This window comes from Dipodomys ordii, unplaced genomic scaffold, assembly GCF_000151885.1.
Source record: "Dipodomys ordii isolate 6190 unplaced genomic scaffold, Dord_2.0 Scaffold23, whole genome shotgun sequence".
NCBI lineage: Eukaryota > Metazoa > Chordata > Mammalia > Rodentia > Heteromyidae > Dipodomys > Dipodomys ordii.
The window spans coordinates 7,234,710-7,260,409 of NW_012267239.1; the positions used below are offsets into that span (position 1 = coordinate 7,234,710).

At 54.8% G+C, this 25,700-nt stretch overlaps 1 protein-coding gene across 1 annotated transcript; it reads right to left on the bottom strand.

Moving 5' to 3' along the window:
• Nucleotides 1-5,264: 5,264 nt before the first annotated feature.
• On the bottom strand, nucleotides 5,265-25,289 carry Trpv4 (transient receptor potential cation channel, subfamily V, member 4). Its single transcript, XM_013014491.1, has 15 exons — nucleotides 24,816-25,289; nucleotides 22,646-22,818; nucleotides 17,657-17,809; nucleotides 17,011-17,151; nucleotides 15,718-16,016; nucleotides 14,048-14,227; nucleotides 12,694-12,852; nucleotides 12,379-12,471; nucleotides 12,050-12,123; nucleotides 11,320-11,485; nucleotides 11,016-11,082; nucleotides 9,342-9,658; nucleotides 7,456-7,583; nucleotides 7,067-7,188; nucleotides 5,265-5,907 (listed from the first exon to the last, which is right to left on the bottom strand). Exons 1-15 carry the CDS (start codon nucleotides 25,193-25,195, stop codon nucleotides 5,750-5,752), a joined length of 2,610 nt encoding a protein of 869 aa, XP_012869945.1. The 5' UTR covers nucleotides 25,196-25,289; the 3' UTR covers nucleotides 5,265-5,749.
• Between the last annotated feature and the right edge of the window lie 411 nt (nucleotides 25,290-25,700).

Sequence of the window (25,700 nt, forward strand, 5' to 3'; positions counted from 1 at the left end):
GCGAGGTCCACGATCTGGGCGATTACTTTGTCGGGAAACAGAGAAACAGCTGAGAGAGCACAGGCTTGTCTGAGGCAGCCTGAGCCCTTCACTGCCGAACATTCAACCACCGGCAACCCCCCAGCACGGCCTGTTTGGCTTCAGAGCCTCCTCCGGGTGTGGGGTCCCAGGGCTCAGCTGTCACGATTTGGGCTGGGTGACGGAGGCAGAGCGAAGCAGCCGCCTCCGCTGGCCTCCTCCCACGTGCTGTCTCCTCGCTCTGCTCCAACAAGAGTCCTCCTCCCTACCAACTGTCCTGGGCCAAGCCGTCCAATAGGATGGCTAGGAGCGCCACGCCCAGCTATAGTACTGTATCAGTCCATCCCGCAGGGATCAGAGCTGCGTAAATCCAGGCTGGAGCCATTGGCTGTTGGCCGACACTTACCTGAACAGGGTGGCTTTGCTGTCTTGACTCATGTCCCTGCTTTCTGTCATTTCTCCAGAAGTTGAGACAAGCTGGCACAAGGGCAACTCCTGAACTTAACCCTGAAGCAGCAACAGGGCCTTTGAACCCCTCAGTTCCTGGCCTTGCAGCTTGACCGCCAAGCCAGGACCCTCGCGTGCGGTGTCCTGGGGTCAGCCTGACTGCACTGCAGTCAGGCTGTTGAGCTAGGGCCTATGAAAGAGGCCACGCCCCGTCCACCTGGCAGGGCCAGCCCCGCCCCACAGGGGAACCCCCCTCCCCCTCCCCAGGCTCAGAACGGCAGTAAAATCATTTGGCCTGCGGCATGACAGACATATACTTCTTGAGGACTGCCCACGGCCCATCAGCCTGTATCGATAATAGTGTGTGAGCTGAAAATAAAGTTGGGAACATCCAAATGGTCCTTGGCAGAGAAAGGTCCCTGACCCCTGGCTTATGTCATCACCAGCTCAGTAGAGAAGAGGGTGACAGAGGGCCAGGGAGGAGTGGAGAAAACTGGCGGCTCCTTCTCATAATCCCTAGCTACTCAAGAGGCCGAGGCCTGAAGATCCTCATTCAAAACCAGCCCAGGCAGGAAAGCCCATGAGACTCTTTATGTCCAAAGAACCAGCAAAATGCCGGGAGTGGAGGTGTGGCTCAGGTGGTAGAGTACCTTGAACACAAAAGCTAATGGACAGCACACACAGACCCTGAGTTCAAGCCCCAGCACCTGCACAAACAATAACCACCCCTCCCAGCCTAACCACTGATGGGCTGACTCTTGCTCCTGATCCCTGGGGGTCGGGTCTCCATGGCCACTCCTGTCCTATGACTCCCTCCCTCTCTCTGGCTTCTGTCTTAAAAGCTTGAAATAAAACGCTCCCCTTTGTCCCCAGTGACGCTGGATTCCTCAAAAATAAAAGGCAGGAGGAGCTTGATTCTCACATAAATCCCTTTGCCAGGAAGCCAAAAATTACTAACAGCATGAGGCCGGGAGCAGTAAATCTCCCATGCAAACCACCCGGGCACGCCTGCATCTTTGGGCGAGGCTGCCGAGACGAGATCCCGTTGGGAAATGTCACAAGTGTGCATTCGGAGGAGACGAATGGTATGGTTGAATATGGCTTTTGATTAAATAAAATCCCCAGCATTCATGTAAAACAATAATAACAGGGCATGTAATAATGAACCATTCATAGACATAAGAGGTAATTGTTCAATTAAGAGCCGAGAGTTCCTAAGACTGTCTTTTCTGATGGGATCCTTTGTTTAGGCCTCGGGTAGCACTAATTATTTCCCAGTAGTGCTTTAAACTTAGGGGGGGAAAAAGCCCTCCTGTCAAAGATGACATACAAGTGCTTTATCATTATTAAATACACATATGCGCACATAATAAGAAACCCTTATTGGAATGAAGTTAGGGGGTCTGTTAGGGGGCGGGCAGGAAATAAGAGCCAGCAGGCTGGGGGACTTAGTAACTAAGTGGCAGATGACAACCAGGCCCCATCCATCACCCCTCATCACTTAGAAGCCAGAGAGTCTGAGGGCAGAATGCCCAGGTTCAAATCCTACCTCCACTACTTACCAGCCTGGTTGATGCCCAGGGCAAATGATCTCCTCTCCATTTTCTCCGCTACGATACACAAGGCTGTAGTCTGTCTGGCGTCTGGCTTCCAGGGGATTCACCCTTCCCTCTAGGGTTTGTAGCCACTGAAGATTGCTGCCCGCACTTTTTAAAAAGCCACAAAAACGGGCAGCGCAGGACGCCTTGTGTGGCAGTGTTGAGTTCCTCTGAGCTTGGGGGTCATGTGGCTCATCCTCCCCTAAGCTTTCCATTGGTCAACACAAGTCACATGGCTAGGCCCAGGTGTGGGAAATTAGGCCCCACAGAGCCTTGATGTAGCTGGAGGCAGGGACTGGGCTCTGAGGGTGAAGCTCAGGTGTCCACCTTCCAACCTTGAGCTTCAGGGACAAGCGAACTTCCCCGTTCTCTGTCCTCGCTGTCTGGGAAAAGCTAACTCCACTCCTAGCACCACGGGTGACCAAGGAACCCAGCGCTGACCAATCAGAGAGCATATGGCGTCCCTGCCCACAGGGATTGGCTCAGGAAGAGGACACGTGACCCCCAACTGCTCAGGTAAGAAGTAGAGTCTGGAGACTGGTTGGGAGGGCTGAGGAAAAGCAGCTCTTCCCTGCGCCCAGTTCCCCAGGCCAGCGCCTTGGGAGAGCTGCCACCACACAGGGCAGAGACACACAGGGAGACACTCCTGATCGTGTCATTGGAAGCCAGGATCCAGCACGCCTGAAGTCTGAAATGCCTCGTCTTTTTCAATCCCATAAACCAGTCATGTACTTACACTCAAGCAAGCCAAAACACAGAGATGAATGAATCCCAACTTTGCTGGCTAACACCTGTAATGCCAGCAGCTCAGGAGGCTGAGGTAGGAGGAAGGTGACTTGGAGGACAGCCTAGGCTATATAACAGGACCCTGCCTCAAAATAACAGCAGCAAAGAGAAAACAAGAGACATTAGTGAGTGCTGAAAGTGCGTTAAATCCACGAAAGGACAAACAAAACGGGATCCGATGCTCAGTTATTCACCCAAAAGTATTTTGGCCTGCCACCATACCCGTCCTGAACTTGGAAGAAAACTGAAAGAGCATCTTTAAGATGTTTTTTTTTTTTTTTGAGTCATTCTTGATATGTAGCCCAAGCTGGCCTTGAATTCGAGATCTTTCTGCCTCAGCCTCCTGAGCGCTGGGATTACCGATGTGCGCTACCACAGTCAGCCATCTTTAAGACTTTACTGGATCTTCTAGCCTGTTTGAAGCCCTAGATTGAAAGCCAAGCACTGAAGAGGAAAAGCAGGAAGGAAAGTCCGTGAGACTCTTATCTCCAGTTAATCAGCAAAAAGCTAGAAGTGGCCCTGTGGCTCGAGTGGCAGAGTGCTAGCCTTGAGCACAAAAGCTCAGGGACAGCCCCCAGGCCTTATGTCTCAGTACTAGCACCAAACACACACAAAAGAAAAAAAAAAAAAGAAAAAAGGAGAAAAGGAAGCAAGCTAAAGGCCATCAGAGGAAAGGTTTCTCCTCCATAAAACAGAAGCCATCTTTCCCCATCCCCCTTTTTCAGATGTGATGCCTGGATCTGGGGCGCCATCTTGCGACCTTGAGGGAAGCCCAAGTGAGGAAAAGGCCAGTCCTACCAGACAGGTATGCCTCACAGGGACAAATAGTTGGAAATCAACAGCAAATACCTGTGTTTAAAGAATCAGAGTCCCGGGGCCGGGAAGGTGGCTCAGTGGTAGATCGCTTGCCTTGCATGCATGAGGCCTTGGGTTTGATTCCTCAGCACCACATAAGCAGAAAAAGCCAGAAGTGGCGCTGTGGCTCAAGTGGTAGAGCGCTAGCCTTGAGCTGAAGAGCTGAGGGAGAGCGCCCAGGCCCAGAGTTCAGGCCCCACAACCGGACCCTAAAAAAAAAATAATCAGAGTCCCTGCATTAACCAGCCAAATGGCCTCTCTAACTCAGGATGTCTCCATCTAAAATGATGCACATTCTTTTCACATTTGACCTCGGCCAAAAGGCCAAGAAGCCATAAAATTGTCCTTTCTCTCTTTTTTCTTTTTGTTGGTCATGGGGCTGGAACTCTGGGCCTAGGTGCTGTTCCTCAGCTCTTCAGCTCAAGGCGAGTGCTCTACCATTTGAGCCACAGCTCCAGTTCTGGTTTTCTGGTGGTTCACTGGAGATAAGAGTCTCTCGGACTTTCTTGACCTGGCTGGCTTTGAACCGAGATCCTTAGATCTCAGCCTCCTGAGTAGCTAGGATGACAGGCGTGAGCCACTGGCTCAGCAGGAGTTTTCTGTGACTGGTCTCTCAGATCACATAACTTCATAGAAACATTACAGTCACCAACAGTTGCTACCAGCTCACATCTGTAAACCTAGCTACTCGGGAGGTAAAGGTGAGGACTGAGGATCGAGATTTGAAGCCAGCTCAAGTAGGAAAGTCTGTAAGACTCATCTCCAGTTAAGCATCAAAAAGCCAGAAATGGAGATGTGGCTCAAGTGGCAGATACCAGCCTTGAGCAAGAAAGACAAATGAGAGTCCTTGAGTTCAAACCCCAGTACAGGCACAACATAAACAAAAGTACAGGCAAAAATAAAAATAAACAATAAGGAAGGGAAGGGGAGTTAGGGGAGGGGAGTGGAGGAGGGAGGGACGGTGGGAGGGAGTGAGGAAGGAAGGAAGGAAGGAAGGAAGGAAGGAAGGAAGGAAGGAAGGAAGGAAGGAAGGACGGATACAGTCAGTGTCCCCTCTGCTTTGAAAAGCTCAGGAAACACTTGATCTTCACAAAGTCAGGAGTTTAGCACTTCCTTAGGCAAGGCCAGAATCCAGCTCTTCTCTCGTGCAGAGCTTTCTAGAATCTTCCACTTTCCTTTCTCCCTTCCCGATCCCCAGCCCAAGGACAACCAAGGCAAAGGCCTTCCCTCATCTCCAGATCCTTCCACCTTGCCTCCTGAGCCAGCCTGGGAGAGCCCGCAACCCGGAGGACAAGTGTTTTCCCGGCGGCCAGGTGGGAAAAGACAGAAGAATGAGCCCTGCTCCGCCCTGGCCTCTGCCCCTCCCGGGCGCAGCCGCGTCCTGGCTCAGCGGCGGGACGGGCTCGGGCATGCTGTGAGTCCGTTTGTGGACCCTTTGCTGAGGACTGGATGAGGACCCACTCTGGTGCTCAAGTGGGAGGCTGAGGCCAGGCACCCCCCAAAAAGCCAGGCTGTCTGGAGCTCCCCCGCCCCACCAGCACCCCACCACCTCCTCCACCATCAGAGACGAGCATTTATTGAGCACCGACAATGCCAGACACTCTGCAGGACGCACGGAAAGCCAGGGCCACCCGATGGCTGGGCTGCAGCAAAGCCCCCGCCTGGCCCTGCCCATCCATGCTGGCGAGGGGCAGGCTGGTGTGGGGGGCTCGGCTGGCGTGCACCCAACACCAGGGGCCGAGGACCCTTCGGGTTGCAGCAGCACAGCTTTCCTGAGAGCAATAAATAACGGAGATGCGGGGCGGGGCGGGGCCGGGCCCCCGCGGCGGCTTATGTGACTCCATGGGAGTGAAAGAGCTAGCCGGGCCCTCCCCCGGGGGAAGGCAGAGCTGGGGACCAGAGGGTCCTGGGGCCACCCCGCACCTCCATCAGCCCTCACCTCTGGGGGGATCTCAGGGGGGCTCAGGGGCCACCCAGGAGGGGCCACAGAAATGCAGGGGACCAAAATGAGCATATACACGGAGCAGATCGGGCTGCTACACCCTCTACAGCGGGGCGTCCTCGGTCCTCCATCGTGGGGGGTAACTCTGCTGGTGGCCATCACTGTTGGGGTTCCCCATGTTGTCGAGAGGTACCACGACCTCATCCGGGCTCGGGTTCTTGTTCAGCTCCACCACGCGGGGCACCACCGAGGACCAACGATCTGGACATGAGCGTGGAGATGTCAGGGTTGGAGGTGTGTGCATACATTAAGCACCACTGCATACTGCTGTTCTACAGTCAGCAAGTAGGGGCGGTGCTATGTCTACTTTACAGAGTGAGAAATGGGATCAGAGAGGTCAGCGGCCCACCCAGATGAGCAGAGCAGGGCAGGACTAAGACTAGATCAGCATGTCACAGCCATGTCTTCTCCATCAGGGTCTCTTCCACTCAAGGTTTTGTGGAAAAGCTGGGTGCTGGTGCCTCACATTTGTAATCCTAGCTACTTAGGAGGCTGAGATCTGAGGACTGCAGTTTGAAGGCAGCCCAGGCAGTAAAAATCTGTTAGCACTCTTTCTCTCCAATTAGCAAGAAGAAGAAAAAAGAAAAAAAAAATGCTGGTGGCTCATGCCTGTCATCCTAGCTACTCAGCAGGCTGAGATCTGAGGATCACTATTCGAAGTCTGGGCAGGAAAGTCTGTGAGACTCATCTCCAATGAACCACCAGAAAACCGGAGGTGGCGCTGTGGCTCAAATGGTAGAGTACTCCCTTGAGCTGAGGAGCTGAGGGACAGCGCCCAGGCCCAGAGTTCAAAACCCACGACCAAAACAAAACAAAACAAAAAATCCTAAAAACCCTAAAACACACAAAAACTCCACAAAGCAGAGAATGGTTCAGTTCAAAGTCAAGCAAGAAGGCAAGGTCCTGAGTTCAAGTCCTCAGAGCACAAAACAAAAGGTTTAGTGGAAAAACTGGAAGAATTTCTTCATGGTGGATCTAGTGGAAGGTCATCCGCTGCCCTGTGCCAGGCCCAGCCACAGCAGGCTGAGCCAGGTAGAGCCATGCTAAGCCACCACACCAAGCTGGGGTCCAAGCCTATAAGCCTAGCTACTCGGGCAGTTGAGACCTGAGAATCGAGGCTGGAAGCCAGCCCAGAGCAGACCCATCCACCGGCCTCCTCCAACTCACCAGCTCCAAAGCTGGAAGTAGAGGTGTGATTCGCGAGGTAGAGTGCCAGCCGTGAGCGCAAAGCCATGCCAGGGTGCCCCACATTCGCCAGCAGCCGAGCACAGCCACCCCACTTTCCTGTTCTTCAGACAGGGACCCCGAAGCGCCGGGCAGAGGGCAGGGCGGCGTGGGGGGCGGCTCAGGCTCCACTCACCCCTCCGCAGGCGCCCCACGGTGTGTGAGAGGCCGTAGTACTGGTAGGTCTCGCTCTTGCCCGGGTCCTCATTGATGATGCCCAAGTTCTGGTTCCAGTGAGACCAGTTCACCTCATCCACCCTGGGGGGGGCAAAGCGGCGGTGGGCCGGGCGATCCCCACCCCCAGGACGGGCCACAGGGGGCTGCTGGAAACCCGAGGCGGGGGTCGGTGTCGCCAGCTTCCTCCTCTCCCCGCAGGGCTCCCTGCGGCGGCTTTGGGGAGCACGCGCCCCAGGAGGCCGGCCCACCCGGGGCCCCGCGGGACTCAGTGGCTCCGGAAGTTAAAGTGCCGTGGACACGGGGGACGCAGGGCCCCGGGCCCCCGGCTCTGCCCCGCCCCAAGCTCACCTGAAGCACCACCTGCGATCCGGGGTGCCGTCCGAGCTCTTGCCCACCGTCACCATCTCCCCGGAGCGGAAGGCCTTCCGCAGGAACACGGGGAAGGAGCGCTCGATGTCCAGGATGGTGGTGGCCCACTGCGGGGAGGAGGGCGAGGGCGTGAGCCCGGCCAGCGCCTCGGCCCGGCGGACGCGGCCCAGGGCCAGGGCGGCAGGGAACGAGGCTTCATTAACTCGCCCGGCCGCCCAGGTGGGAAAGCAACTGAGCGAGGGGACGGAGGTGCAGAGGCCCGGGAACACCGGGAGGGCGGGGCCGGGAACACGGGAGGGCGGGGCCGGGAACACCGGGAGGGCGGGGCCGGGCACACGGGAGGGCGGGGCCGGGAACACTGAGGGGCGGGGCCGGGAACACCGGGAGGGCGGAGTCGGGAACACTGAGAGGGCGGGGCCAGGAACAGCGAGGAGGGGCGGGGCCTGGGGCAAACCAAGCAGGAGAACCCTGCACCAGGGGCAGCCGCCTCTCAACCACCAGGGGCTGTCAGCAGGAGAATGGAACCCCACCCCCCACCCCAGGCCCCGTGACACTCCCAACCAAAAGGCCGAAAATCTGGAGTTCTAGGAGTAATGTCTTCATTTTAAAATCCAGGCACTAGTGGCTCACAACTGTAATACCCTAGCTTCTTAGGAGGCTGAGAGCTGAGGATCACGGTTCAAAGCCAGCCCAGGCAGGAAAGTCCATGAGACTCTTACCTCCAATTAACCCCCAGAAAACCGGACATGGTACTGTGGCTCAAAGTGATAGAGCACTAGTCTTGAGCAAAAGAGCTCAGGGGCAGCACCCAGGCCTCTGAGTTCAAGCCCCACTGTCCACAAAAATAATTAATAATAATCCTGAATGTTTTAAAAAATGACCCTTTGGCTGGGCAGACCCAGTTCACAGGCTGCTAGTTTGCATCCTGTGACTAGTGCCCAGAGGGGAAACAGGCCCTAGGAAGTAGGCTGTGTGGGTAAAAGTTAAGAGCAGGCCGGCATAGCTTCTTTCGTGTTGATTGTGACATAAAGACGAAATAAAAATTAAGTGTGTTAAGTAGTTCTAAAAAAAAGTTCACGTGCCGGGAACAAGCCCCCAGTTCACACCAGTGGCATCTGGGCTTTGGGAAGGGATTGGGGTCAGATGAGGCCATGTGATAGCATTAGTGGCAGAGTAGCAGAGCACCTGCTTCACAAGCTCGGCCCAAGGCCCTCACCAGACGCAGCGCCATGCTCCTGGACACCCCAGCCTCTGGAGGTGTCAGCCAAATAAACCTCTATTCTTTTTTATTTTATTTTTACTGGGGCTTGAACTCAAAATCTGTGACTTGCTAGGCAGGTGCTCTACTGTTGGGCCACACCTCCAGGATTTTTTTGCATTAGTTATTTTGGAGGTTAGGTCTTACTCTCTTGTTTTTGTTTTTGTTGGCCATGGGGCTTGAACTCAGGGTCTGGGCACCACCCCTGAGCTTCTTTTGCTCAAGGCTAAGGTTCTAGCCCTTTGAGCCTCTGCGCCACTTCTGGTTTTCTGGTGGTTAACTGGAGATAAGAGTCTCACAGACAAGATCCTCAGACCTCAGCTTCCTGAGTAGCTGGGATTTCCAAGCATGAGCCCCCCAGGCCTGACATCGCAGGCCTTTCGTTACAGCGATTCAAGCTGGACTAGGGTAACGAGCGTGTCCTGTGATGGCAGGGGTCACGCAGTCACAGTGGGCAGGGCCATCTGGGTCCTGTGAGCCCCTCAAATTCACCAGGAATCTCCAGGACATAGACAGGAGCTTTGGCTGCCCCCATTGTAGGGATGGGGAAATGGAGGCAGAGTAGCTCAAAGGGTCACGAGGAGGAGGAATGGGTCCCAGGCCTCACCTGTAGCTTCCAGATGTGCTTGCTCTCCTTGGACACCTGGCCCACCGTCTCCCCCATGAGGGCGATGAGCATGTTGAGCAGAAGCACGAAGGTGAGGATGATGTAGGTGACGAGCAGGATGATGAAGACCACGGGGTACTTGGTGCTGCTCATCATCTCCAGGTCGCCCATGCCGATGGTCAGCTTGAAGAGGTCCAGGAGGAAGGCGCTGAAGGTCTCACTGTCGCGGCATGATGGGTACGTGGGCACTGTGCAGTTGGTCTGGTCCTCGTTGCACACCTTCATGTTGGCACACGGGTTCAGCAGGGAGACCAAGGCTGCGGGGGAGGACCGGGGTGGCCTTTGCTGAGCATGCGGACACTGGCTGAGACACTGGGCGGCATCCTCTCATCAGACATGGGTCACCGACAGAAGATGGCCACCACTCAGGGAGCAGAGCCGTGGCTTCGTCAGTCTCCATGGTCTCTCCCCGTGGCCTAAGCTACTGGAATCCCAGCATGCCCCAGTGTGGCATCATGTGGGTGCTAGTCTTTACCCATGGCCTTCAGTGCTTGCCAGCCTCTCCCACAGGAGCCAGAGTCTACTTCCACCCCCTCAGTACAGGCTGGCTTTGGACTTCCCTTGGCCAGTACAGTGGGACAGCAGAGATTCTGTACCAGGTACTGGGTTTGAGTACTTCTGCCCATCTTTTAGGAGTCCTTATGTCCACACAAGAGCAAGCTTGCTAGCTAGAGGCTGAGGGTCGGAATGAGAGACAGCCAGGTCTCCCAAGCGAGGCCAAGCTAGGTAGAGCAGGAGCTGCTCAAGATTAGCCATACCACCGGGCGCTAGTGGCTCACGCCTGTAATCCTAGCAACTCAGGAGGCTGGGTTCTGAGGATCATGGTTCGAAGCCAGCCTGGGCAGGAAAGTCCGTGAGACTCTTATCTCCAGTTAACCACCAGAAAACCAACTGTGGCGCAGTGGCTCACCTTGAGCTGAAGAGCTCAGGGACAGCGCCCAGGCCCAGAGTTCAAGCCCCATAATGGACAAAAAAAAAAAAAATTAGCCATACTTGTCCTGGGTCAGCATGACCACCAGACTCACCCGTCACCCACGAGCAATCATAATAAATGGCTGTTTGAAGTCACTCATGTCCTGGTGGCTGCCTTTATATTAATGGCTAACATGGTAGTGATTTCAGTTACCAGCTTTGGAACCTGGACCTCTATGCCTTAGTTTCCTCTGTGTGTGTGTGTGTGTGTGTGTGTGTGTGTGTGTGGTGGGTGAGTATATGTATACTGGGACTTGAATTCACAGCCTGAGTGCTGTCCCTTAGCTCTTTTACTCAAAGTTAGTGCTCTACGACTTGAGCCACAGCTCTACTTGTAGCTTTTTGCTGGTTAATTGGAAATTAGAGTCTCATGGGCTTTCTTGCCTGGGCTGGCTTTGAATCATAATCCTCAGGTCTCAGCCTCCTGAGTAGCTACAGGTGTGAGGCATCGACTCCCTCCCCCCCCCCATGCCCTGGCCTCAGGGTCCTTATATGTAAAAAGGGAAACAGATTTGGGACGGGAACTGACTGAGGCAGGGCGGGAGCACCCTGCCTGGTACACACATCTCAGGGCTCCCGCTGTCCTCAGCCCGTGATGGCTACTGCTCGTGCCTTGTGCCGCTCTGGCCGCCCAGCACTCACCTGAGGCATAGCCAATCATGAAGAGCAAGTAGACAAGCAGAAAGCGGAACAGGTCCTTGAAGAGGATCTAAAGCCCCCAGTGGGGTTGTGGAGACAAAGAGGAGACCCGTGGTTGCTTGCTTTCCCCACACCTCCACTTCAAACCTCGTTCCCAACCCCACCTGTCCCTCCCTGCACTCAGACCCTGCCAGCCCCGCCCCCCCCCCAGAGCCTGCCTCATCAGGTCTGCAGGCATGTAAGACCCACACAGGGTGACTGTGGCTGTCTGCAGGACACACATTTCCACAAAGGCCCTGCCCTGTACCTTCTGGATCATGATGCTATAGGTCCCCGTCAGCTTCAGCCCTCGGGTGAAGTAAAGGGCATTCATCCAGCCCAGGACTAGCGCAAAGACCATCACGGCCAGGTAGGCCTCAATCCCTGCCAGGTAGAGAGCTGCCGAGACTATCACCAGCACGGAGTAGATGAAGCTGCAGGGCAGCAGAGCCCATCAAAGGGACAGAGGAGAGAGAAGGGACAATGTCAGCATTCCCTTAAAATGCTCAAGTAATGAGGAATTAAAGTCACGTGTGTACTGGCCTGAAGTGATACTCTTTGGAATTGCTACAGAAAGATTTGGTGGTGTTCAGTGCAGATTTTATGGCTAAGTGAATTTCATCACTCTCTACTACTCTAAGGAATGGAAAAGATGTAGCACACATGCTGTGTGTCCCACACCCTGTGCCCTAGGCAGACATCATCAATCACAGCCAGCCTCCAACGTACTACACAAATAGTCTCAACATTCTCAACCCTGGCATGCTGGGCAGACATTAGTAATCACTCTCCAGCCTAAGAAGTTAAGATTACATCAGTGTTTATGGTAACTCCCCAGCAACCCAAGAATTAGCTTAGGCAGGAAACTTCACTTATTGCCTGACCTTGGCCTTGCACTGACTTTGGATCAGGGTTTCCCTGTTGGATGAATGCACCCCTCACAGAGTCACCTCTCCCCACCCTAACCCAGAAGCTGCTGCCCCAGGTCCTCTACTCACTAGAGCAGCTGGAAGGAGCCATCGATGAAGAGAGAATTGACACCAGGGCATTTCTTCATGAACAAGTCTTTGATCTGGAAGAGGGGAGGAGGCCTGTGGCAGGGGTGGAGGGGGGGGGGGGGGGGGGGGGAGGGAAGAGGTGGGAGGAGAGGGAGGGAGAAGAGAAGAGGGCCGGGTGGAAAGGAGGGAGGCAGAGTACAGGGCAGAGAAGAGACCATGAGACATCTGTTGCTGGGAAAGGGGGGAAGAGCAGAGCGGAGAACTCGGGGCTGGAGACGAAGGTGGAGGGAAGTGATCCAGGAGGAGGCAGAGGCCGGGTGGAGACTCACATTGGTGAAGAAGAATAGGACTCCCGTGAAGAGCGTGAGGATCTCACCCGCCATCCGCAGGTAGTCCGCCGTGGTGTGGTAAGGATAGGGAGGCTGGGGAGCAGGCACACCAAGTCCTCACCTGCTCTTCCAACTTCTGCCCCAGATCCAGATGTCGCCCAAGGGCCTAAACCTCTGGATCCTGTGCAGCCTCCTCCCTTGGCTCCCTCCTGGGCCTCCTTCTAGCCCACCTCCTCCATTCCCTCCAGCAGGGAACTCCAGCCCCGGCCCAGCCTAGGGCCCATCCCAGCTCCCCACTGGCTCCTGCACACTCACAGTGCCCTCTAGCGGCTGGTAGTAGGCAGTGAGGGTAAAGATGACCATGGCGCACAGGTAGGAGACCACATTGATGTAGAAGGAGACCGCCCCGAATTTGCGCCACTTGTCCCGCAACAGTTCATTGATGGGCTCCACGGCCAGCATCTCGTGGCGGTTCTGTGAGGAGCAGGGTGAAGACATCTTTTGGATGTCCAATATGCCTTCCCGCCCGCTATTCTCTGGGCTCTTCCTTCCCAACCTGTTTTCTGGATACACCTGAGAGTTTGCAGGGAACTGATCATGTATTCAGAATCAGCCCCAAACTTCTGGGCTCGGTATTTGTGGTTCTACCCAGATCTGCATCAGTTTACCCTTCCACCCTATACTAGCATCATAGAACCAGAGCCAGAAAAGCCCACCAAGAACATCCATGTTCCCAAATGGTCCTCAAAGTCCAACCTGTAAGTTGTACTGGGCTGCTGGCAGTAAAAATCACCTGTGCAACTTACTAAAAGTATACATTCCTGGTCTCAAAATGAGAAATGATTGGCTTGTCACAATTCTCCATGTCTGGGCCCAGAGCAGACATCAATAATTGAGCTCTACACGATAGCGCTGTGTATAGTTCCCTGGATAGACAAAAGTAACCAATCCACTTGCACCAAGGGAGGCTGAACCTGTAAGCTCCAGTCTAAATCAAGTCGGATGAGGGAAATGGGACTCTACAGAAGAAGCCAGGCTCACAGACAGAGCCAAGAAGCAGTGGAGCAGGGCTGGAGGGGAGCCAATCACACCTGCTCCTCAATTCTGCATTTTCTGCCCCATCTCTGTGGCATCCTGTCTGATGGTTTGGTAGGTTCAAGTGGCCATGCTATTGTGGACTGTTCCTCATAGTCAGAGGCAGGAACCACATCAGAGAGTGTCACACTTATGACCAATATTCAATGACACAGAACAATGCTCATAAAATACTACACGAAAAAAGAAGAGCTTCCAGAAGGTCACATTATGGCCACTAATAATAATAGCTGACACCTAGTGTTTACTCATGCCAGGCCATTTTTAAATAACTCATTTGGTCCTGACAACTCTAGAGGATTACCCTTCTCCCTGGGTTACAACTAAGAGGCTGACAGACTCTCTGAGAGGCTGAGCTGTTCATCCTGAGTCACACAGCTGTGACTAAGCCAGGATCCCAACCGATCTCTCCTTACCTGTCTTCCCACCAGTCTTGCTCATTTTCCTAAGTGCTGGACACACTGCTGGGTGCTTAGTTGGCACCTTCTGTTATACCCACAGAGCCTCACTTTGGGGGGGGCAGATCATCCACATCCCTGCTTGCTGCCACCCCTTCCCTCCACCTGGTGCCTACCTCGATCTTGCTGTTGTACACCAGGATCTCCAGCACAGAGGCCTCCTCCCCGCACGTGTCCAGGGAGGAGAGGTCGTAGAGAGAGGAGTACACAGGCCCGTATACCCAGTCCTTGAACTTGCGAGACAGGTGCCGTGTGTCCTCATCCGTCACCTCCCGCCGTATGATGTGTTGGAAGATCTGCCAAGGGAATGGCCACCCCTCAGCCCCTCTCAGGGGAGGAAGGGGAGCAGGGTGGGGGGGGGGACCAGCAGGGCTCAGCAGGTGTCGGCCACTCAGAGACCAGAATGAGGGAGGGGAGGCCATGGTGCTCTTCACTGGATCAGAGCAACAAAGACTCCATCTTAGCAGAATGGTTGTGACCATGAGATCCTATGACCACTCTACTATCCCAGGCTCGCACACAGGGAAACTGAGGCCCAGAGATGGTGGGATGTGCCCAGAGGGGTGTAGCATAAACCAACATTAGAATGTAACCACAGGTTTCATGTACTGTCTAAAGACCCTGGTATAAATGTGATTTTTAAATGGTGGTTGTATTTTTCTTTTCTTTTCTTTTTCTTTTTTAGGTTGGTCATGGGGCTTGAACTGTGGCCGGGCACTGTCCTGAGCTCTTTAGCTCTACCACTTGTGGCACAGCACCACTTCTAGTTTTCAGGTGGTTAATTGGAGATACAAGTCTCATGGACTTGCTTTCCTGGGCTGACTTCAAACCACAACTTTCAGATCTCAACCTCCTGAGTAGCGAGGATTACAAAAGTGAGCCACCAGCACCTGGCTGATTGCTCTATTTTTCAGTAGTCATGTCCCTACCATTTACTACCCATCCATCCCATGCTCTTTATTTAGAGATTTATAATGATCACCTCCCCAAACTGTCACAGCAACAACATACCAGAGGGCATTTTTAACCCCCCACTTTATAGGCAAGGAAAATGAGGCTGAGTTGGATAGGGATAGGCAAAGCCAGGCCTGGATCAGACATTACTTTTACTGTGTGTGTGTGTGTGTGTGTGTGTGTGTGTGTGTGTGTGTGTGTGTGTGTGTGTGTGTGTGTGTGTGTGTGTGTGTGTGTGTTGGTCCTGGGGCTTGAACTCAGGGCCTGGGTGCTGTCCCTGAGCTTTTTCACTCAAGGCTGGGGCTCTAGCTCCACTTCCAGCTTTTTGCTGGTTACTGGAGATAAGAATCTCACAGGCTTTTCTATCTGTTCTGGCTCTGAATCACAATCATCAGATCTCATCTTCTGAGTAGCTAGGATTACAGGTGTGAGTCACCAGCACCTGGCTTGAAGGTGCTTGCAGCTAGTCAGGGTGATGGTGCCTGTGTCCAATCTTGCACACTTTGGGTCATCACAAGTGTGTGGAGGATGCTACAGGCAAGTCCTTGTCTCCTTGTGCATGGGACAGCCCACCGATTCACTAAGGCTGAGCTTGGTCCGGGGTGTGAGGCCCAGAAAGGGGAGGATGGGATGGGGGGGGGGTAGGGGCTGGGACCCTGGGACTCTGCTTTTGATTAGTGGCTGATCACTGGTGGAGGGGAGGGGAGGGGGGCTGGGTTCTGGGTGGAGCACCTTGGGACGGCCAGGCACCTGTGGCTGGAGCCTGTCCTAACGGAGGTCGGCGCTGGCCCCGTGGATGTATGCACCCGGGCGGGCACGGGGAGACACTCACCCCGATCTTGCCGGTCTTGGCGGCCATCATGAGGGGCGACAGGCCGTCGTTGTTGAGGACGGCCTCCAGGTTGCTGTCGGGGAAGAGGCGCGCGCACTTGAGCAGCAGCAGGTCGTACATCTTGGTGACGAACTTGGTGTTCTCGCGCGTGTTGTCGGCGATGGCCACCAGCGCGTGCAGCACGGTGTTGCCGCGGGAGTCCTGCCGCCGCATGTCGGCCTTCTTGTGCGGGTTCTCTGTCAGGTAGTTGACGATGTGCGGCTGGTTGGTGCAGGCGGCCAGCGACAGGGGCAGCTCCCCTGGGGTGGGGAGGACGGCGGGGGCGGTCAGTGGGGGGGCTCTGCGTGTCTTGGTCCCCGCCACCTGACCGCAGTCTCCGCCGCCCGCGGGGAACCAGCTTCTTGAGGGCTGGCGTTTGGGTGGACTTCCTGGGGGTGTGGTTGCGGTGGGTGTGGCTTATTTTGGGGGCGTGGTCTGCCGGGGGCGCTGCCTCTGGGGGCGTGCCGTACAAGGTGATCTTGGTGGGTGCGGTTAATGTGGGCGTGGCCATATGTGGGCGTGGCTTGTTTGGGGATTGGTCCATTGAACCTGGCTTCTTGGGGCGTGGTTTGAGGGCATGGCTTTGGGGGGGGTCATGACCGTGGTGGGTGTGGCTTGCTGCGGGCGTGGTCTATATGGGTGTGGCTTGCATGGGGCTTGGCTATTGGACCTGCCTTCTTGGGGCGTGGCTTCAGGGTCATGGCTGTGGTGGGTGTGGCTTGTCGTGGGCGTGGTCTCCGTGGGTGTGGCTTGCTTGGGGTTTGGCCATTGGACTTGGCTTCTTGGGGCGTGGCCCTGGGTGTTGGAGGCCTTGTGGGCCTGAGCACATATGGCGTGGAATTGCCTGTGGGACTTGGGTTTTAGCCCCACAGAACGCGTGCAATAAGCAGGGGTGACACTCAGAAAATGTCACTGGCCCAGTTATGGCAAATAGCAGTGATGGGCTTGGTGCCGGCACAGCGGTGTGTGACTGCACACAGCCCTCCGGGGCCTCCCAATCCCCGCCATGCAGCTGGGGAAGCTGAGGCTTGGGGAAGTGACCTATCAGGGCTGGGAAGTAGCAGGGCGAGGATCTTGAACTCAAGGCCTGACTCCAAGTTCGCTTCTGAGGCTCTGCTCAGTGAACAGGGCCGCTGCGCCCCAGGGTGGGTCTGGGGCATTCAAAGAGTCTCCAGGGTCGCCGACTTGAAGCTGTACCTCGCGGCTCCCATCCCTAAGTTGTCCCTGGGGGGTGCCCAGCAGGCCCCTCCTCACCGAAGTAGAAGTAGCCGCCCTCGTCCTTGGGCTGGAAGAAGCGCCCGCGGGCCTGCGCGTGCACGTCCGCTCCCTGAGCCACGAGCAGCTCCACGTAGTGCTTGCACCGGCGCTCGATGGCGATGTGCAGGGCGGTCTGGCCTGGGGAGGGGAGAAAGACGGGCATGCAGGGCCACCGCAGGGCAGGAACCCAACGGGACCCGCTTCCGGGTACAGAGCAGGCAGTGGGAGCCACAGGGTAGACTCAGCAACACTGGAAGGCAGCAACCAGGGGTTTAGACGTTCCCCAGGATTCGAAATTTAGGTCTGCCACATCGTAAAGTAGAACGTCAAGTACAAGGGAGAATGCATCACCCTAACGGTGTGAGCTTTTCAGATGCACAGGTTCCTCTAATCCATCCATCCATCCATCTACCATCCATCCATCATCATTTGTCTTCATACCCATCCATCCATCCTTCCATTTGTTCTTCCATCCATCCTTCCAACATCTGTCTACCCATCCATCCTTCCATCCATCCATCATCTATCCATCCATCCACCAGCCAGCCAGCCATCCAGCCACCCATCCTTCATCCATAGTCATCCATCCTCCCATCAGCTGTCCTCACACCCATCCGCCCCTTCCCTTGGCTGGCCCGTGCACCTCGGTAGTAGATATCTCGGAAGGGTGAGTTGATGAACTCTCGCATGTTGCCGGTGCGCTCAGCGATGTCCAGCAGCACAGGGATGGTGTCATTGCGGCCGTTGCTCAAGTTCAACAGGGCCTTGGGCAGGCAGGTCTTCCCCGTGGATGGTTCTGGAAAAGGTGGATAGGAAGAAGCAGGCTTTTACGCTAGTGTTGAACTGCTGGGTAGCATGGGCACAGAGCAGTAGGCAGGAAGCAGAGCTGGGGTCCTTGCCAGGCTGCCCGGCTTGTCTCTGAGGTCCCCTGCCGATCTCATGGGGACGCAGAGACTCCATCTGTGTCTCCTGCTGTTTCTGGGGTCAAACAAACACATGGACAGGGCTGGGAAGGTGGCTCAGTGGTAGAGCACTTGCCTTGCATGCATGAGGCCCTGGGTTCGATACCTCAGCACCACATAAGCAGAAGAAGCCAGAAGTGGTGCTGTGGCTCAAATGGTAGAGCACTAGTCTTGAGCTGAAGAGCTGAGGGACAGAGCCCAGGCCCAGAGTTCAGGCCCCACGATCAGCAACAACAAAAAAAAAAAAAAAGAAAGAAAAGAAAAATTGAGAAACTACTATAGTGTTTCACTCAGGCTGGCCTCAAAATTTCAAGTGCTGGGATTAAAGCCATGGCTACCCCAGAGCACATTTTTGGTGAAATTTTTCAAAGGGCTCTGGAATCAAATCAATGATAAAGCAGCCTTAAGCAAAGTCAACCAGGTAGACAGACGTAGCTCGGTGGCACAATGCCTGCCTGGCTTGCTTGAGGCCCTAGGGTTTGAGGTGGGGGTGGGGGAGCAGTAAGTCATTACTTCCTTATAGCAGGACTTCTCCAAGCCTTTATTCAGCTAATGGGAACTGCAGGCTTTCCAGATACACAGGAGGCTTTTCCCAGGAAATGTTTACATGAGTGCCCGCAAGTCCCCAGAGGCTAGAGCACTCGGACAAGAGGATGTGAAGTCACTTTAGAAAGGGCAGGGGCAAAGTGGTGCTGTGGCTCAAGTGGTAGAGCACTTGCCTTGAGCTGAAGAAAGGGCAGGGGCAGGGCTGGGAAGGTGGCTCAGTGGTAGAGCACTTGCCTTGCATACTCGAGGCCCTGGGTTCAATTCCTCAGCACCACATAAGCAAAAAGAAAAAAGCTGGAAGTGGTGCTGTGGCTCAAGTGGTAGAGCACTTGCCTTGAGCTGAAGAGCTGAGGGACAGCGCCCAGGCCCAGAGTTCAGACCCCACGACTGGACCCAAAAAAAAAAAGAAAGAAAGGGCAGGGGCAGGTCTGGGGGCCAGATCAATGCAGCAATCGTTCCATTGATGCTCAACCCCCTCGCGAAGTCAGACTCAAATACTAATGGGTCCTTTACGCCACTCATTAGTGCTTGCCAATGGCCCTTTGCCATGTTCTTTCTCTTGTAATTATTTATAGGAAAACTGGAGTTGATTTTTACTTCAAAAGAGTGAGTCAATGCAAGAATGAGAGGAAACTGCCCTGTGAGTTCTTGCTGGGAACGCAGGAATGGCCCAAAGTGTGTATGGGGGGGGGAACAGCTCATCTTGGGGTTCAAGTTCTGACAGCCACGCACCCCATTCTCGGCTTGGTTTCCCCTCTAGTTCAATGAAGACAAATGTACCCTTACGCAAGGAAGTCAATGGAGGAATCAATGTGTGTTGATTAGCCTGACACTAGGCTGATAGGAGCCCTAAATAAATATTCCTGGAGCAGCTACTCTCCTGCCATCTCCCCGGATGCCAGGAACCAGCAGGGAGGGCTGCAAAGCTTGGTGGGGACCTGGCCTCCAGTCCCAGCCCCCCAGGAGTGGAGTTTCTTAGACAGCCTCATTCCTCATCTGCTTCCTGCAGTACCCTGGCACCCAGCCCCAGGACAACACTTGCTAACAGTTTCTTGGATGATTAATGAAGTTCAATTCCCCAGATATGTAAGGTGGGGTGTGGGGGGGGCGCTGCCTTGTATGCTGGCCAAGGCCTCTGGGGACTCTGAAGACCCCAGACACGGAAGCTGTGGCCTCAAGTCAGTGTGGGTCCATTTGATCAATGTTTTCTGTTATCAGACAAATCCTGGCTCTCCACACCCCCTCATCTTCCCCTCCCAAGTCCACTCCCAGTTATACATGTGTCCTTGTGGGAGGAGGGAGTTTACACCCAGCCCAAAAACCTTGGCACCATCCTTGTCTTCCTTCCTCCCCCAAGCTGACCTCCAGCATGCCCTGCTATGTTCCCATCTCCGCTGCCATCACCCTGGTGTAAAATGCCCACAACTCCTCCTTGGTTTCCCCCTAGCCTTTCTGTCCTTCCTCCATACACTTTCTACACAGCAGCTACCGTAGTCACCTAAGAGGTACAACTCTCATCCTAGAGGGCCCCGGGTCCTTTGTACGTGTCACGCCATCACCCTCGCCTTCATCCGAAACACTCCTCACTCCTCTCTTCACCCAGCTAGAGGGACTCACTCAGATTCAACTCCAATGTGGGGTGCCTCATCCTAGAATTTTCCTGACTAGAGGAGCTTAAATCCTCTGACAGTTTCTTGTGGATACTCCTTCGGTTTGTAACCAGTTCATTTCTGTAGTTTAAAATTTTCTGCAGTTGAAAATATTTCTGTAGCTGCAAACATCTCCAAGTGGGTCACCGGACGCCTGGGTCCTGGGATGAGACTCCAGGAACAGCGGCTGTGGGACATGCAGTTCTGGCAATGACCACCAGGTGGCAGGACCTGGTGAGGGACGGTAAATGGCCCAGAGCCAAACAGGAGGTTGTGCAGCAACAGAAGGGGGGTACTGGGGGAGCCCCAGGCCTCATTTGACTCTAGACAGGAAAACAGGCAGGGGCGGGTCCAGGTTCTGTGGAGCCTGAGGCCTGGACAATTAAGGGGCCCTGTTTGCACAAATAAACACATAATTATGAACACAAGTCAGTCCTGGGGGCCCTGGTGGGAAAGGGACCCTCAGCTTATTTAGAATCACAGGCCCTGCACACAGAGGGCTCCCTCCAGGCCTATCCAGGACCCCACTCTGCTCACACACAGACACACACCTGTCTGGGGCTCCCCAACTGGGCTGAGCCTCCACTTAGCCCCGAACTCAGGGGAAGAAAAACCCAGAAAGCCCCACTGGGTGCGGCTCCACCCGTCAGAGGCTGTGAACCGTGTGCAGTGCACAGTCCGTTCTGCCTCAGTTTCCCCACTGACCCGAGGAAGAACCGGGTGTACTGGTGGGGAGCGGGGCGGGGGGGGGTAAATTTGCTCAGGGCATGACTGTAACCACCAATGAAGTACTGAGGTCAGGAAAGCCCCCCACCCCAAGTTCCCATAGATCCCAGTCTGCATCCCCCAAATGAAGCAGACGTGGCTGGCCCAGACCACAAATTAATATGGTTTTGGTTTTGGGTTTGGGTTTTGCTGGGACTTGAACTCAAGGCTTCACGCTCTTGCTTGGCTTTTTCACTCAAGGCTGGCAATCTCCCGCTTGAGCCACACCGCCACCTGCAGCCTTTTGCTGGTTAATTAAAGACTTTTCTACCCAGGCTGGCTTCAAATCATGATCCTCAGCTTTCAGCCTCCTGTGTAGTTAGGATTGCAGGTGTGTGCCCAGCTTAATTTTTTAAATATAAATAAGTAATTCTCTACTGATAAACTCAAAGATATTACACTGTCATTTTCATGTTAAGAATCAGATTCATTGGCAACAATTTAATAAAGATTTATATTTTAAGGGCTGGGAAGTTGACTCAGTAGTAGAGTGCTTGCCTCGCATGCATGAGGCCCGGGGTTCGATTCCTCAGCACCACATAAGCAGAAAAAAGCCAGAAGTGGTGCTGTGGCTCAAGTGGTAGAGTGCTAGCCTTGAGCTGAAGAGCTGAGGGACAGCGCCCAGGCCCAGAGTTCAGCCCCCAGTCCTGGGGGCTTGAACTCAGGGTCTGGGCACTGTCCTAAGAATCATGCTGGAAGCATGGTTCAAGTGATAGACCACCTGCCTAGCAAGCACAAGGCCCTGAGTTCAAACCCCAGTATTTCCAAAAGAAAACAAAACCAAACAAAGTTTATGTGAAATAAACTACAGATGATCTGATTAGGCCATTAGTTTAAAGAACCTGAAGTCTCAAAAAAGGGTATGTCATGACCCTACCAAGACCACCTCAGCTGGCCTTCAGGGGCTACTTTATTTTTTCTTTTTTGCAGGTGCTGGGTTTGAACTTAAGGCCTTGTGCTTGCTTGGCTTCCTTGTTCTCTAAACTGGCACTCCCTGCTTGAGCCACGGCCCCAGCGTGTTCTGTGGTGACTGACAGGTGAGGCGCAGACAGCAGAGGGAGCTCTGTGCTGGGAACGTGTGTGTGAGTGTGTGTGTGTGTGTGTGTGTCTGTGTGTGTGAGTGTGTGTGTGAGTGTGTGTGTGAGTGTGTGTGTGTGTCACAGGCTGGACTGAAAGCTGAATTCCCCAGGATAAAGTGGGTGCTGGGGTGGTGGCAGTGGAACTCCAGGCTGGGGGGGAGGGGCTGGGAGCTGGGATGCCAGGAGCGGAGCCGTGGGGGGAGGAGGGGAGGCAGACCCCTGCCCACCCTTTGCCTCCCCTCCCCCAGGAAGCTGCCCTGTGCTTGACACTCTAGAATGATCTCTCCCCAGGCCAGGACTGGGGATAGTAAATATTCTTGTCCAGTTTACAAAACTCATTCCTTCAGTTCAGAAGTGGGTCTTGAACCCACATGAGCAGAAGGACTGAACTATACCTTTGCATAGGCAAGGGTATGCTGAATGAACAATGGCATGCAGGGGGAGGTGGGGAAACAGAGTGGTTAAATAGCATGGCAAAGGACACACAGGACCAGACTCCTTTTCCAGTGCTCTTCTTCAATCTACTGGCCAAAAAGGCAATGCTGAGGGGAAGGAGACCCCCTCCCCCCCCGCAATATCAGGCTTCCCCCAGCCCTAGCAGGCCCCCCGCTAGGCCCTCCTGGTGGCTCACCCCGGAACTCCTCATCCGTCAGGCGCTTCTTGTGGGTCAGCAAGAAGGGGAGCAGTCCATCCAGGTCAGCGATGGAGCCCCGGGACACGATGTCAAAGAGGATGGGCCGGTTGAAGACCTTGAGGATGGGGGGCGGCTGCGGGGCTGGAGCTTTGGGGCTCTGGGGCTGCTTCCTGGAGGGGGAAGGGAGTGAGGCACATTCCCCGTGGACCTTCTTATCCACGGCCTTAGTGCCTGGAGGGAGGTGGGCAGCGAAGGCTGTAGCAAGGGATGAGGACAGGGAAACAGGTGGAGAACCCAGGCCATGTGACCAACAGCACACCTACTGTGTGTGGGCTGCAAACAAAGAAACACACAGCTTGCCTATCCAGCACCCACCCAGCCACCCAGCCATCCACTCACCCATGCCTACACACACACACACACACACACACACACACACACACACACACACATCCACCCAAACACCCACCCAACTCCCTATCAACCCATCCTTCTATACACTCACGTTGCCATCTATCCATTCTCTATCCATCACCCATCTACCCATTCACTCCACCCACTCATCCACTCTTCCATCCACCTATCCACCCAGCCAGCCAGCCAGCCACTCACCTGTCCATCCACCCACGTCTCCATCTTCCAATCCACTTGCCCACCTCTCCACTCACTCCCCGCCCGCCATCCACTGATTATCAGTCTACCCACTCCTCCATCCACCCGTCTACAGGACAGGGCACCGTTCGGGGAAGGCAGTGGGAGGATGGCGGGCCATGCCACACATTGTCACACCCTGAGCTCTGCTCTCCTCCTTCCTGGAAGTGAAGGGTTAATTTCAAATGGTCTCCAACTCTGGATGCCCACAAAGGCCAGAGGCTGCTCTGGGATAGGAGATGCTTGGGGAGGTGGTCACAGTTGGGGGTCTGACCAGCTTGGATGGATGGATGGATGGATGGATGGACGGATAAGTGAGTGACTAAGTAGATGAACTAATGGCTAGCCAGCCTCTAGGTGAAAGAATGGGGTAGGAAAAAAGAAAGGGGAAAAGAGATGGAGGGAGGGAAACAGAAAGAAAGGAGGGCCAGGCGCTGGTGGCTCACACCTGTAATCCTAGCTATTCAGGAGGCTGAGATCTGAGGATCGCGGTTCAAAGCCAGCCCAGGCAGGAAAGACCGTGAGAATCCTATCTCCAATAAACCACCAGAAAACCGGAAGTGGCGCTGTAGCTCAAGTGGTAGAGCGCTCCTTGAGCTGAAGAGCTGAGGGACAGCGCCCAGGCCCAGAGTTCAAGCCCCACAACCGACAAAAAAAAAAAAAAATAGAAAAAGAAAAAAAAAAAGAAAGAAAGGAGGGAGAATGGAAGGCAGGCATCCAAGCATTAAAAGTGTACAATTAGAATTGATTCTAATTAATTAGAATTTTAGAATTAGAATAAATTCTTTAAAAAAAACATTAGAATTAATGTTTTCTAAATAGGTGGAGGAGTAGAAAGGAGAGGAAACTGGAGGATGAAGAGACATTTGGAAATGAAAATGGCAGATGGATGGAAAGCTGATTGAATGATGGGCTGGGCATGTGGCTTAGTGGTAGAGCACTTGCCTAGCATGCATGAAGCCCTGGGTTTGATTCCTCAGTACCACATACACAGAAAAAGGCAGAAGTGGCATTGTGGCTCAAATGGTAGTGCTAGCCTTGAGCAAAAGAAGCTCAGGGACAGTGCCCAGGCCCTGAGTTCAAGCCCCAAGACTGGCAAAAAAAAAAAAGTTGGTCGAATGGCTGGACAGATAAATGAGAGGCAGATAGATGTGCAGGTGTGTACCTGAATGCGTGAATGAAGGAGAGATTGGGCAAGTGGAAAGGCGTGTGCCATTCAGATGCACATCTTGGCAGATGCACATCTCGGGTGTGCAGCTGGGGGTGGATAGGTAGAAGTACATGGATGGATGGACATGAGCACAGTAAGTGAATGAAGGAAGGGAGATGGGTGGGTGGGTGGATGGATGGATGGATGGGTACATAGATGGTGAAGGGCATGCCAACCCGGTAGGCGAAGGAAGACTCACAGGTAAACAGTTGCGGGTGTGGGGTGGCAGGAAGGATGGGTGATGGGCGGGTTAGTGGGTGGTGGAGGATGGACGGATGGACAGTGGAGGGACTCGGCAGTACTCACTCCAGAACCTTCCTCCTCCAGCGCTTGTTGTCGCTGGGGTGGTGGCGGTAGGTGCCATAGTCGAAGAGCGAGTCCATGGGCGCCTTCTTGGGCCCGGGCACCGAGGCCTCGTACAGGGTGGACTCCAGCAGGTCGATGGGGTTGGGCACCCCCTTGCGGAAGGCGCCCTGGAACTTCATCCGCAGATTGGTCCGCGCATCCCCAGGCCCGGCGGGGCGAGCGGCAGTGTCAGCCGGGGACGGGGAGGGGGAGCCCTCGTCACCCTCAAACAGATTGGCCAGCGAGGACAGGGGGAAGGCCTCCCCGCCAGGGGCTCCGCTCTCGTCCCCCGGGGCCTCGGCCACCTCCCCGGGGCCCCCGCGCGGGCCTTCGTCTGACATGCTGGCCTCAGATCTGCTGCGCTGCTCAGCCTGCAGGGGGAGGGGGGACGGGGGGGTCAGGGGGAACACGTGGCCACGGGTGGGGGCTCCAGGAAGCCCCCCTCCCACGTGGGCAAACAGCACTGCCGCCAGCCGCTTCAAAGCCACCGTTGTAATGACAGGGGCCGAGGCCACCGCGCCCAGCTGTGGTCGGCCTGGCCAGCGCCCAGCGCGCACCACAGGGGCCGCTTTCAGGAAGCTGGGGGCAGGGGCAGCCTGGGGCCCAGCGACCCCGTCCACTCAGCCCCGGGCCCCAACTGGAGACCCCATGAGCCAGCTTCAAAGCCACACACGGGGGTAGATATGAGGGTGAGCTAGCAGAGACGCTGGGCAGGGCCCACCCCGTGCAGCTGGGCACAAGCCAGAAGACCCAGAACACACTCCTACACAGGCCAGTGAGCCCCACTGCCTCCTCCAGCACCAGGATCGAGACCCCACTGTACAGAATCAGAACCAAAGCCACCAG

Coding starts and splice junctions, on each gene's coding strand:
- Trpv4 (XM_013014491.1), bottom strand. CDS start 25,195: ATGTCAGACGAAGGCCCGCGCGGGGGCCCCGGGGAGGTGGCCGAGGCC. Junction 16,017..17,010: donor GGGCGGCTACTTCTACTTCG/GTGAGGAGGGGC, acceptor TCCCCACCCCAG/GGGAGCTGCCCCTGTCGCTG. Junction 12,853..14,047: donor TGTACAACAGCAAGATCGAG/GTAGGCACCAGG, acceptor TGCTCCTCACAG/AACCGCCACGAGATGCTGGC.